Source organism: Perca flavescens, chromosome 8, assembly GCF_004354835.1.
Source record: "Perca flavescens isolate YP-PL-M2 chromosome 8, PFLA_1.0, whole genome shotgun sequence".
NCBI classification, from domain to species: Eukaryota; Metazoa; Chordata; class Actinopteri; order Perciformes; family Percidae; genus Perca; species Perca flavescens.
Genome location: NC_041338.1, coordinates 13932362 through 13945688, shown reverse-complemented (window position 1 = coordinate 13945688; position 13327 = coordinate 13932362). Strand labels below are relative to the sequence as shown.

The 13327-nt window shown below is 41.4% G+C and overlaps 1 protein-coding gene across 1 annotated transcript; it reads left to right on the top strand.

Moving 5' to 3' along the window:
- The first annotated feature begins 2927 nt into the window (after positions 1–2927).
- phlda2 (pleckstrin homology-like domain, family A, member 2) lies at positions 2928–4107 on the top strand. The gene is made up of 2 exons (XM_028585832.1): positions 2928–3626; positions 3752–4107. The coding sequence occupies exon 1, from the start codon at positions 3170–3172 to the stop codon at positions 3584–3586; it is 417 nt and encodes a 138-aa protein (XP_028441633.1). The 5' UTR covers positions 2928–3169; the 3' UTR covers positions 3587–3626; positions 3752–4107.
- The last annotated feature ends 9220 nt before the right edge of the window (positions 4108–13327 follow it).

Here is a 13327-nt window from a genome sequence, read left to right as displayed (position 1 = left end):
TACATACTTTCAAATACAAAGACCATTCAAATATCAAAATGTCAAAAAGCTCTTTAAGGACATTTGGGCTTGTATTCAACTTTTTTCTACCATTTATATTTCTCAAAATATAAACCTTTTTTCTTTTTACATTGAAAGTCAATGGAGCAATCTTCACAACCTCTTCAGGCTTCTTCTACTCCTCCTACATACGTTCACCTACAGACGTCATTCCGACATTAAACTATTCACAGAACCTTTGGCTATTAGAAAATGATTCAGTTTCTCAATATCTTTTACAGTTTTTGTGTTCTTGTGTGCTTCTTTCATGCTTTTTCTGAGTTTATAATGGGTGTGTAACATGGTTGCGTGACTTAGACTTTTTGTGTGAAGTTTGCGTGTTCTTCCAGACTTTCTTTGACAAACTTAAATATTCCACTTTTGGTTGATACATTATTGGTGTTAGTCAACATTTCAATGAAATTTATATTAATTAAAACCATAACCACTTCTCCAACTATTCTCACAACTTCACCTTCTTCTTACGAAATTATGAAAGCAATCCAGTTTAGCCTTAGCAATTTAGCTTTTTAGCATTCACAAGAATTTTCTGCAGGAAATGCATTTTCTAGTTATAGCTGACCCTTTTCTTCCTTATTTCATACTTGAAAAACACTGTAGAACATACAGGAATTTAGTGGTATCAGCTCGTATTTTGTCATTAACTTAATATAAAAAATATATATGTATATATTTACGTTGTATTAATTTGAAGTCACTTCAACTTAACTTCTAGTCTTTTGTCTTGAAATTATGAGTTGAATGAGAGTCCTCTAACTTTAATAAATTAAGTTTTTAATAAAACACTATCAGCGTATAGTATTAGCAGACTTCCACCATCCATTGTTTGAGAGTTTAAACATAATGGTTGGTGTTTGTAGATGTTGTTTCTTCTCATAAGAAGCTTTGTTTTCAGTTCATTTGTTTTCAAACAAGGCAAATCACAATGATGTTTAGTATCCAATTCATAATCTGATAATTGAACACAATCACTGGGAGAAGCCCTGCATGGAGTCTCAGTACCAGCTCCATTTAGCTCTTCAAAGAGTAGCCAAAGTTCTCCAAGACAAGGTCTTTGTGTCTAAATAATATGTCTAGTTCAGTTAAAGGAGACATTTGATGGTCATTTTCAGGTCCATACTTGTATTTTGGATTTTACGAGAACATGTTCATGCTTAAATGTTCAAAAAAACTAGGGGTGGGAATCGATTGGCACCTCACGATTCGATTTGATTCCGAATTCTCTCCGATAAAGTAGATGAACCGCCTATGTGTTTTGCCCAATTATTTGTATATATACACATTTTTTTTCCATTCGGCCATTTTTGTGTGTTTTTTTTCTGCACTCTTGCCTAAACTCTAAGTTGTTGTCCATTAACCCATCCTCTTTCAGTCACTCTGTTTTCTGATTTGTACTTGTCTGGAGAGTTTTAAATAAGAATCAACACATAAAAAAATATGTCTGAATATAGTATTTACCATTTGTCTGAAATGCCCCATTTTAGCACTTGTCCTTAAAGGAACACGCCGACTTATTGGGAATTTAGCTTATTCACCGTAACCCCCAGAGTTAGACAAGTCCATACATATCCTTCTCATCTCTGTGTGTGCTGTAATGCTGTCTGACGGCTCCAGCGGCATCAGGCCAGCACAGAACATGCAGGTGAATGGTTCCAGTAATCCTACTGCTCCGAATAAGTGACAAAATAACACCAACATGTTCCTATTTACATGTTGTGATTTATAGTCACAGCGTGTACAAAAAACAACGTAACATGAGACACAGCCGTCTTCTAACTGTAAACAAACCGGGAACTATATTCTCAGGCGGAAGAATATAGTACTTGGGCGGAGTGATATGCTCGCAGCAAGCCTGTCTGAGAATATAGTTCCCGGTTTGTTTACTGTTAGAAGATGGCTGTGTCTCATGTTACCTTGTTTTTGTACACGCTGTGACTATACAAATCACAACATGTAAATAGGAACATGTTGGAGCAGTAGGCTAGTTGCAACCAGTTACCTGCAGGATCTGTGCTGGGCTAAGCTAATGCTGGAGCCGTCAGACAGTGTTACAGCACGCACGGAGATGAGAAGGGTATGTATCGACTTGTCTTACTCTGGGGGTTACGGTGAATAAGCTAAATTCCCAATAACTTGGCGTGTTCCTTTAAGCCCCCCTCCCGAAAAAAAGCCCATTCTGCTCTGATTGGCTTTTGAGAAAAATGGTGTACATTTGCACAAGGTACTACAAGGTAGCCTAGATCTCAAAAGAATCCTCTACTCACTGAATGTTAATTGTACTCGTGAGCTGTTTGGGTGTATTTCAGCAGCTTGACATCCACAGACAGGAATAGCAAAGTGTATGTAAAACACCGCTGAGGTAAAACAAGTTCATCTGAGGTAAAGAATCAGAGTAGGAGAGCAGGGTGGCACTGCACCTACTTGGCACGGTGAACGACAGTGGGTCGTGCGCTTGCGATTACAATGACTTACAAAGCTACAAGTACATAACAGTTACAAGTATATGCACTATACAGGATTTACCCTTTTATACTTTATCGCCAGGAATTGATAGGTCAAACAGCAAACAGCCACCCACAAAAAATTGAGATTGTACATGAACAACTGGTTAAAGTTAATCAGGCTACCGAAGAATACCATACATTAAGCGAACTTCACCCCGTTTGTCCAGACGTGGCTTTTACGCATGTGCTCAGCATACTCAGTGCACATCAGGATTTAACCGTATACTGAATCACTCACTGCAGAGTGGGCACACATTTGGACTAATCTCCGGACCGCAGTAGGATGTTGATTAGTAATTAACATCTTGGCGGTGTATTTATGTCCACGTTAGGACTTCCTCTGCCCTCTCCCTGCGCCACAGCTTCCGCCCACACAGCCTTGAATTACTCCACTGGCAACTGTTGATGCATTCCCAAGTCATCTGACGTCAAGTGGGAAGGGCTCAGGCCAGAGTAGGCTATAAAAGTCCTCTGCTACCTTTCATTCACACAACGCCACTCTGGATTACCAAAACCACAGTAGAGAAGCTCCTTCCTCGGGGTCCTACTACGCGACTGACACAGCAGGGAAAGCAGGGAGTTCACAGACCTGCCCGACATAAACAATGAAAATGTCAGCGGCGGAGATCAGCCAGGTGCTCAAGGAGGGAGAGTTGGAGAAGAGGAGCGACAACCTGCTCCAGTTCTGGAGGAGGAAGACGTGCGTCCTGACCACGGACAGCCTCACAATTTACGCCGACACGCAGAAGCGCTCCAAGGGCAAGGAGCTCAAGCTGCAGTCCATCAAGAAGGTGGACTGCGTGGAGCGCACCGGCAAGTTCGTCTATTTCACCATCGTAACCACAGATAATAAGGAGATCGATTTCCGGTGCTCTGGGGAGGAGAACTGCTGGAACGCAGTGATCACCATGGCCCTGATTGATTTCCAGAACAGAAAAGCCATCCAGGACTTTAAAACGCGGCAGGACAATGAGAGCGCTTCGCCCGGACAGCAGGAGAGGCGCATGGCGAGGGCGCCCTGAGCCGCTGTAGGGACTTTGGCAGTTACCAACTCCTTATATGGTGAGGGAAACACCATGACATAAAGCTGCCATGATATGTGAATACGAATAAACAGTAACTGTAGTTTAACGCAGTGGGAGAATCTTAAAAACTAATGACATGGGTTTTTATCTGCTTTTTTATAGTGTCAAAGTGGACCATACAGAAATAATAACGAGGACCAAAATGAGGACGAGGTCATCCGGTCCACAGATGAAGGATTGTTCGGGACTGAGCTCTCGGGAGAGAGGGGACTGATCTAAACCGACAGACTGAGAGCTTTTCAGAAGCTCCACACACAGGACTGAACCCCTTTTTGAATTGTCAAAACTATTTCAAGTTTGCTCTCCTGGGAGTGCCTCCTAAAACCACAATGTTAATTTATTTGTTTCCAGAATATGGTGTTACTGGCAAACAGCTTGTGTTTTTAAATTATTTACTATTTTCAATGTGTGTTGAGTATGTATTTATTTGAATAAATATCCATGCATTTTTGACATAACTTGCTATGCTCTCCTCTCTTTCTGTTTTGTAATGTCTCAACTATAAACGTTTTACTTGACGTCAAGGTCTGTTAATATTAATATCTCATTACATCATTATACAGTAACCGTATATTTGACACTCTGGGGGGCTTTTCACCAGCAGCATTTCCTTGTAAATGCCAGACACGCAATAGTAGAAAGGGAGTGGAGGATAGGAAAGTCCCTTTCCTCTCTGCTGTCAGGTGGAATGTGGCTCTTTATTGTCACAGGGAGGGTTTCAGGCTTGAGTCATAACCGATAAGCAGATTTAGTCAGCAGCACGGGATACTTGAAAGACTCAGTGGTGCCTTTGAACACACCTCAACTGCTTCCGGCTAATGTAGGTGTATAGGTCACTGTTGGGATAGAAATGCTAAATGATTAAATTTAAAAAAATCTTACATCTGAATGTTGTTGCAGTTGTGACGGTGTTTCAGAAACTCAGCATATAAGCTAAATTTGGTTTTAGTTGATTTTCCAACTAATGGATGACAAATTCCTTATCAGATGCCTCTGTTCTTTACAAGGTGGAGAAACACACAGGAAGTCCACTTTACTGCCCTGTTTTGATGACATAAAGGCCATTTCAATAGGTATAATATGACACCAGGGACACACCTATTTAATTACTGTTATAAACCCAGTGGGCACGGCTTCAGTCATACTCAGAAAACCTTGAAAGGCCTATAATAAAATGCAGGTTGTAAAGTCCATGTGAAACTATTAGTCATTCTAAATTAGCTGTATATTATTGGCTGTATATAAACCAAATGTCAGTCAGGCATATTTAAGTAAGTCGGAAATCCCAACACATACTTATTAATGCGATTGTCTTATAGTAATAGGAGATACTAACAACCAACTTTAAATCGTGGGGTTGATTTGTGTTTCTACCATAGAAAGCCTATGAAGGAGCGCCTGGGTAGCTCACTTGGTAGAGCGGGCACCCATATATAGAGGTTTACTCCTCGACGCAGCGGGCCCGGGTTCGACTCCAACCTCTGGCCCTCTGTTGCATGTCATTCCCCCCTCTCTCTCCCCTTTCATTTCTTCAGCTGTCCTGTCAATAAAGGCCTAAAAATGCCCCAAAAATAATCTTAAGAAAGCCTATGAAGACAGTATACTCAACATTCCATATAGCCATGACAGTCATGCTTGATACAAGTTGCTTGGGAAATATTCAGTTTAGATAGTTTAACTTGATTTCTATATCGCCTTTCAAAACGTGTTACACGATGCTTGCAGGTGCACCTACAATACAATACCATTTCTGTGAATTGGAATAAAAGACTCTTCTGATACTGAGGGGGAGTTTGAGCCACAGTGTTGAAGCTAATTGGAAAATTAGCTCATATTGGTTTTCTTTAACACTGATTGGACATTTAAAAAAAGAAAAAAAAAGTCGTATTCTCTCTGCCCTGAGCCCTTCTGCGAATAAATACCTCCGGTCGTGGATCTTGTGGAGTGGAAGTGTGTTATGAGCACAAATGCCTAAAGGTCAGAGGTGACGGAAAGCCGAACCTCTGGCCCGCAGTAATGAAGTGTACCGTGGAGTCCCCCTCCTCCCCGTCCCATCCTGTACCCGTGTGCAGCTTTGAAGTAGGATCACACTACAATGATCGCATCAAAGGGTTGGACTGATCTGAGGAGTATTACCGGAGCGGATGGTCCTCCGCTCTAAAAATACTGCTTCACAAATTGGCACCACTTTAATCTCACACACACACACACACACACACACACACACCTTTGGCCCCTGAGCCAAGGGCCACACAGGTGTTTTGTGTCATCAGTGCATATTATTCTTTTCTATTCAATTTAATGCAGAAAAGTGCTTCTTGTTTAAGCATTACATGACTCTAAGCAGTGTTTTCAGAGGCTGATAAAAGACGTCATGATCCAGTACGTCAGGTTGTTTTCTTTACTTCTTTTCCCTTGTCTGGACACACACCCACACACACACACACACACACACACACACACACACACTACCACCAACCAGAAGGACTCACACACTGTCTTCCTCTATGATCTCAGGCTGTATAAACATCCTCTGATGCAGCACTGCCACACTCTCAAGCTTAGCAAGCATACTTGTAGCCTTGGCGTCATCGGTCCATCAGCCGTTATTATGTGGACTGAGCTTGGCTGCGCAACAGTGAATGCATTGTTACATTCTTGAGGAAAAGATATATGCAATAAGTAGAGAGGATGTTATACAAGCGTGTGCAGGGAAATGACCTGTATACACATCTTCAATTCATCTTCAGTTTTTACACCGAGCAGGACAAACTGTCTGATTCAGAGGCGTTCACATTAAACACGAGATGTAATGCTGACTAGCTGGGGCAGTGCGTATGGAGCAACAGCTGAGCAGGGTGTTGTGAGGTGAAGGTCGGTGGCTAGAAGAAACTTGTCTCACTCCCACACAAACAGTAATAACTCTAGAATAAGACATTAATCTGTATTGATTAAATATTTTATATTGTTCTTTTAATGGAGTAGTTTGTCTCAACATGAAAAAAATGAGTCAGTCCATCAGAGCACTGTGCTGTACGGAGACAAGAGCGTTGCCAGTTAGGAAAATATAGGAGACGAAACAAGTAAAAAAGTTGAGTAGACATGTTTTTTTTTTTTATATTGTGTGATTCCTTGCCTTCACACGCAGGGCCCAAGCTACAACTGAGGACACTGCTCATGTCCTCAGTAGTGTGTCTGTTCAACAGTTACAAACAAATTACACCATGTCGGTTTGAAAGGTTGATCTGCTAAGACTAAATATTATTGCATTTAATTGTTTGTTTTTAGACATATACATATTAAATAAAAATGTAGTAGAATGAATGGATGAAGTAATTCTGGTGCCAGATTTGTATTGTGGTAATGTGGAGGAGGCTTTGAAACAGCTTTTACTTTGGGAACATGTCTCTAATCTCAAAGGTCCACTTACTAGCTTTTCAGAGCTTTCAGACACATCTCATTGGCCTTCTTCCCTCTTCTTACAGTTTTTCTTATTGCATGACTTAAAGTTTCACACTTCGATCGAACGATGACACCAGCCAACTCCGCACGTTAAAGAATTGAAGATGCAGTTGAAAACTCTGGAAAGTGGACAAAAGTGGACAGCATGGAACATTGCATTCAAACATGAACAATTCACTTTATAGCAAAATGATGAAAGAGGCATTTTCTCTGGATTAGAACATGAAAGGGTCTTAATTAATGTTGTAGCTTGGAAGTTGGGACTCTAAATATAGTCAAGTTGTGATTCAGACTACAATCAGCTCATAAAGAGAATGTCTTGGCATTTTAAAACACTAATAGCACTTCAAGTTTGCTTGCACAGCTTGATGACATCTTAACACTACTTCACAGTGTAATTACATGTTACGGGTTGGCAAAGTTATGCGTCATGGTTCAGTAAAACTCCTCAGACTTAATGAGGGTATCGCTCTGCTTCCCGTAAGCCACTATCGTAGGAACTTCTATCTCTGTTTCACTTCGACCTGTTGTGTCATTTCCTCACGCGCTTTTCCCGGCAGAGTCCAATCTGACGCCAGCAGGGCGAAACACTAGTGCTTCATGTAAATAAAAACCTCCTAAAACCCAAACAGCAGAGACTACCAGGATATTAGGCAAGGCCCCGGGAGATAGTCTGATTACTAACAGTCTCCAAGATCTATGTCATACGTGATCTATTACTTTGTCTAACTTACTTTTATTTTTCTCTGATGAGTTTGAAATATTGCAGCTATCTAAAAAAGAAAGCTGGCAGCCATGTACCTGGTGTTGAGTTTCTTAAAACCATGGGAATGGTATTATCTCAGAGCAGTGCTATTCACTGGCTCGTTTTACCGGAAAGAAACGCGTTAGGTATTTCACCTACTGACGCATTGCTCAGGTGAGTGCATACCTGAGCAAATACATCGGCAAATATAGAGACAGACCGACTTCCTCAGGTCATGGCTGAGAGAGTCTCAGGAAACAGTGAAATGCAGTTTGACGTGATCTCTCTGCAGCCACCCAGGACGGCTAAATGGGTTCATCGATGAATGGACGGACGGATGGATGAAAGGCAGGGAGCTCGAAACAAAGGAAACAGTGAAATGCAGTTTCAGTTCAAAGGGAAACTTTGATTTATTATTATTATGAATTTATTTTCATAGCTCCAGCCCTGCACCCTCCCAAGTAAAAACTGAGATCTCGAAAATGCAGTGACATGGCTAAAAAATAAGTCCAACCGGGCAACAAATATGAGCGGTCACACAATTGTGCAGGTTGTACATTTAAAAAAAATGAAGGTCAGCAGGTTTCTACGGTGAACTAAACTTCTTCACAGTCAAAACTGGGCCACAAAATAGGAAACATTAATCTGAGTGCTTGACCAAAATCCAGCTCTCCATGGTTCTCTGCTGTTTCCCATTTATCATTCCTCCATCCAAATAAAGGTCAACTGATTCCCAGATCTGGTCTTGCGGATAAATTGGACGAATTTCCCTCCTCATCTTATCCACAAAGGCGTCATTCTCCTAATTGTCTGTAGTCATGACGACAGTGTTTGTTTTTTACTGGGACATCCATTTCTGTCTGCTGAGTCACAGGGAAAAAAACTCCCCATATCTGCATCTTCAGCTCTAATATCTGCTCGCGCTCTCCACCGGCTCTGATTGTCTCAGTCGCAAACCTGTAACTCAAAGGACCTGAGGAGCTAGGGCGCAACGCTGAATGTAGATGTGGTGTCACGTACAGTGGGACTGAACAATTTTTAAAACCCCTTTTCAGGAATCATGGGACAACACCCAAACATCAGCAGAGTGGCAACCTAATAGCTTTCTGCGTCCAGACCACATCCGCTCCATGAATATAGAAAGAAAAGGATACAACAAGCAAACTCAACACATGTCAGAGTAAAGCGATATTTTCCCAAACATCCGATGAGTCTCTTTCTCTTTCCAAGGCCTGTTTTTCAGCAGAATCTCACTAATGTGGCACCTCTTATATCAAGCAAGACGCGTGTGTATCGGGCATGCACAACCTCACACACACATTCTGTATATATGCACACAAAGTGTCGGCAGGGGCTGCAGCGCTGAGCGGAGATTATGTTGCTTAAGACCCAGCTGTCCGGAGAGAAGCCAAAGACAGAGAGAGGAGACGCTGTCAGGAATGTCTACAAGGCAGCGAGGGGGCGGACGGCCCAGAACGACAGGGCGCCACGTGCGCTCTGGGGTCTGAGGAAGAAGGCAAAGATTAGTAGCAGATGAAGTAGGTTTCAAACTTTAGACTCGAGGTGGACTTAACGAAGGACAGGACTTCAGCTTTGACTTGGACTTGAAAACATTCCAGCTTTGACCTCCTTGATTAATTAAATGAAAATGTGTCATTTTACAGTCGTTGTTTTTTTTTTTTTACAACTGCTTACACACAAAATCTTTACACGTTACACAATTTTTGAAACCTCTCACTCATAGTCTATTTCTCATCCTCTCACTTAGTTGCATTGCATAATACACTTTTTTTTCGAAACACTACACACAAATCTAACAGGAAGTGACTTTCCTTTTCCAAACACAACCAATCAAAATGCTACACTTAGCCTATTCACCAGGTCACACATCCACTCCTCACATGTGCAAACACTACTGATCCCTAACCAATCACCGCTTTAGTATAGGCCTATAAATAGGTCAAAGATCAGCCTGTTTTGAACCATGGATAGACAGAGGGCAAGGGGAGTAGAAGGGAGAGACAGGGGACGACAATGAGGACAAGTTCAAAGAGGAAGGGTTGGAAGACGAGGATGAGGAGGAGGAGGAGGAGGACGAGGACAAAGAAGAGAAAGAAGGAGAGCCACCTCTGATGCCATCAGGGCCACACTTAGTGATCATGTGATCAACCCCGGGTTGACCATGAGAGAAGCTGGACTGAGGGTCCTGCCCAACTTTACAGTGGCGTCCATAATTCAAACCTGGTTTTGTGGTTTTGTTTTATTGTATGCTACTGTATACAACACTGTGATACTGCTACAACAGTAATGTTTTGCCAAGTAAATATTTTCTGTTCCAACATTGCATTGGTGTTTACAGTATACTTTTCAACCACTCACAGCAGATGACTTTCACTCTAGAACAGTGTATGGAAATGTAGATATAAGCCTATGAAATACAAAAGAGCTTTAGATTTAGAACAACAGTTGTGTACATGGTATATCCAAAAATTTACTATTTAAAAAAAAGCGTTTGCCATTTAATGCAAATGCTTCATTTTTAGGGGTGTGTATGGCATTTTTAATGCAGTGTTTCATTTTGAAGGAATGCATTTTGCATTTTGTGTGTGCAGTTTTGGGAATTGTGTAGTTTTGGGAAAAAGGAGACATAGTTTCGAAAACATGTGTAAGCAGTTGTCAAAAACTGTAATGGGCAGCATTCGGAGACCCGAAAGACATGTTGCTTACTGTAACTTGGATTTTTTTCACACTTGTGACTTGACTTGGACCCACCCAAAAGACACAGCTCTGAGTGACATAGTGAGAGAAGTCGTTTTAATCATATTTCTCACCTACCACTGGAATGATCTAGTCACAGAGATACAGTCATTTTGGCTCAAGGTTTGAGATATCCATTACAGTAAAAAAAAACAAAAAAACATCTTAACAAGACTAACAGCCTGCAGCCATGTTAGTCTATATGTGAGGCTGCACTTGAAATGTTGCTTCTAAATTTGAAATGCATTTTTTGAATCCTGTAAACAAAACAAAAGAAATTCCATTCTCAATAGAAGAAGTCTATTAAGAAGTCTCAATAGACAATATTCTCAAAACCTGGACAAATAAGACAAAATCTATCTGTGTGGCCAACAGAGAGATGTGGATCACAGTGGATGATGGGACTGCTGAGGAGTAGAGCAGCTGTGGTACAGGAGTCAGAACACAGTATACTGTAACTAGGCTCCTGGGAAGGGGAGGGGAGGGGAGGGGAGGGGAAGGGAAGGGAAGGGAAGGGGGGGGGGGGGGGGGGTTAGTTACCAACACCTGCCTGAGTGGGTGTGTGAAGCGATAACCAACAGATTACAATAACATTAAATTTCCCAGCCTGGTAGTCTAATGAAAGACATTATTCAGAATTTAACATTTTCTTCTGTTTTGGTCATTTCTGCAGACAGTGCGTCTGTGTGTGTGTGTGTGTGTGTGTGTGTGTGTGTGTGTGTGTGTGTGTGTGTGTGTGTGTGTGTGTGTGTGTGCGTGCGTGCGTGTGTGTGTGTGTGTGTGTGTGTGTGTGTGTGTGTGAGCCTGGTGTATTTTTTCCATCTCAGCCAGTACAATGTCTGGAGAAAAGTTGAACCCATATCACTGGATGAGATTTGTGATAAATGACATTATTTCCAAATATCCTCCAGATCCTGTATTCATTATATATAATACAACTGTGACACAATCATTAGTACCTGGTTCATTGAAGCTTTTATATGTTTTACAGCTGGCGTGACATTGCGTGAAGTGATGCGCTTCACATTTCTGGCAGCAGCAACAGCAGTTGGTTTGTTGGGAATAAACAGAGCAAATCTAAAGAGAAAAGACAGCAAATCTGAGGACAACGTGCTGGTTTCACTGTGTGGCTGACTGCCATGTGATTTCTTTAAGGTGCCACTTAAGAGCTCCAGAGCAGCTGATCGTCACTCACATGAGTTACAGTAAGTTACATCAGATTGTTGCTATACTACAGATATGACTAAATAAGGCAACAGTACAATATACTTTGCCTGACATGAAACCGAAGGTGAAACGAATGGCTGTAATAACCTGTAATGATGACCCCGGGTCCACAGCCATTATCAGGGCGAGAGGAAATTAGTTCACCGTAGATATTGCACAAGAGGAAAGGGAGTGAAATAGAAAGAAAGATAAATGAACATATAAAGGAAGGTAGGGAAAATTCCAGCACAGAGAATATTACAAGTAACAGAAGAAGAATTTGCTAAGAGGGGAAAAAATGGATGCAGGAATTCCCCCCGCGACACACCAAAGCCAACAACATACCAATCTAATCAACTGGCAATGCAACAGGGATACTGCTAAAGTAATGGAATAACACACATTATGAACAAAGATAAATTACACTGACATATTAATTTGTTGAAGATATATTTACAAGTTATTGTTGAGTCATAAAGTAATATGTGACATTTCCTATGTGGTATTTGCCAGTTTGGGGTGCAGCAAATCAAAAAAACCACAAACCTCAATTACTTCATAGTCAATCTATGTTTTCAGTTCTCTCTAAGTAGAATATGTTGTCAATATTACATAATTACTGTATATGGTATATTTTAGTTTTATAATCTGTGCAAAAACCATAAAAAGATGCTTAAAACAAAAAGTTGTCTATCATGTACCTTTGTTTAGAGAGTTTTGTGGGAAATATTTTACTGGATATTAAGTGCTGTACAGCAGGGACAATAATGCTGGCCGTGTGATAGGACCACAAGGAGCGGGCGGAGGAAGCTGGAAAGTCCCTTTATAAGAGTACAGGTTCTCAGACAATGCATTCCTGCAGATCCTATGTATTGTTTCACTGCTTAAAAGGAGCTCGCTACTCCTATGAGCCAGAGAGGGCGGCCCATGTAGTCACCTCTGGGAGGCCCGAGTTGGACTCGGTTAACTTGTTCTTATACTGCACTGGAAATTTTATTCTTGTATTTGATCTGTTTTACATTTTTTAATCATTTTTAACTGCTCTTTAATGTTTTATGTAAAGCACTTTGAACTGCCCTGTTGCTAAAATGTGATATACAAATAAAGCTGCCTTGCCTTGCCTTGCCTTGCTTGGCTCCAGCTCCACGATCACTCCAGCAGTGTGGTATTGACCCGGCAACAAATGTCTCCATCAATCATAGCAGGACAAAACAGGAGTGTATTGTTTGAAGACCCAACAGAGGGTGCTTAATCACCCGCTGATCGGGGTGTGGTGTGGGCTTGTGTTTCCGAGTCTGCATACCTTCGCTGAGGTGATGCGATCTCTCCGCAGCCACCCAGGAGTTGGACACCTGAGTGGGTTGATCTATGAATGGACGGACTGATGGATGGCTGGATGAAGGGCAGGAAGCTCGAAACAAAGAAAAGTGAAATGCAGTTTTAGTTCAAAGGGAAACCTTGATTTATTATGACTTGGATTTGATTTTCATAGCTCCAGCCATCAGGTT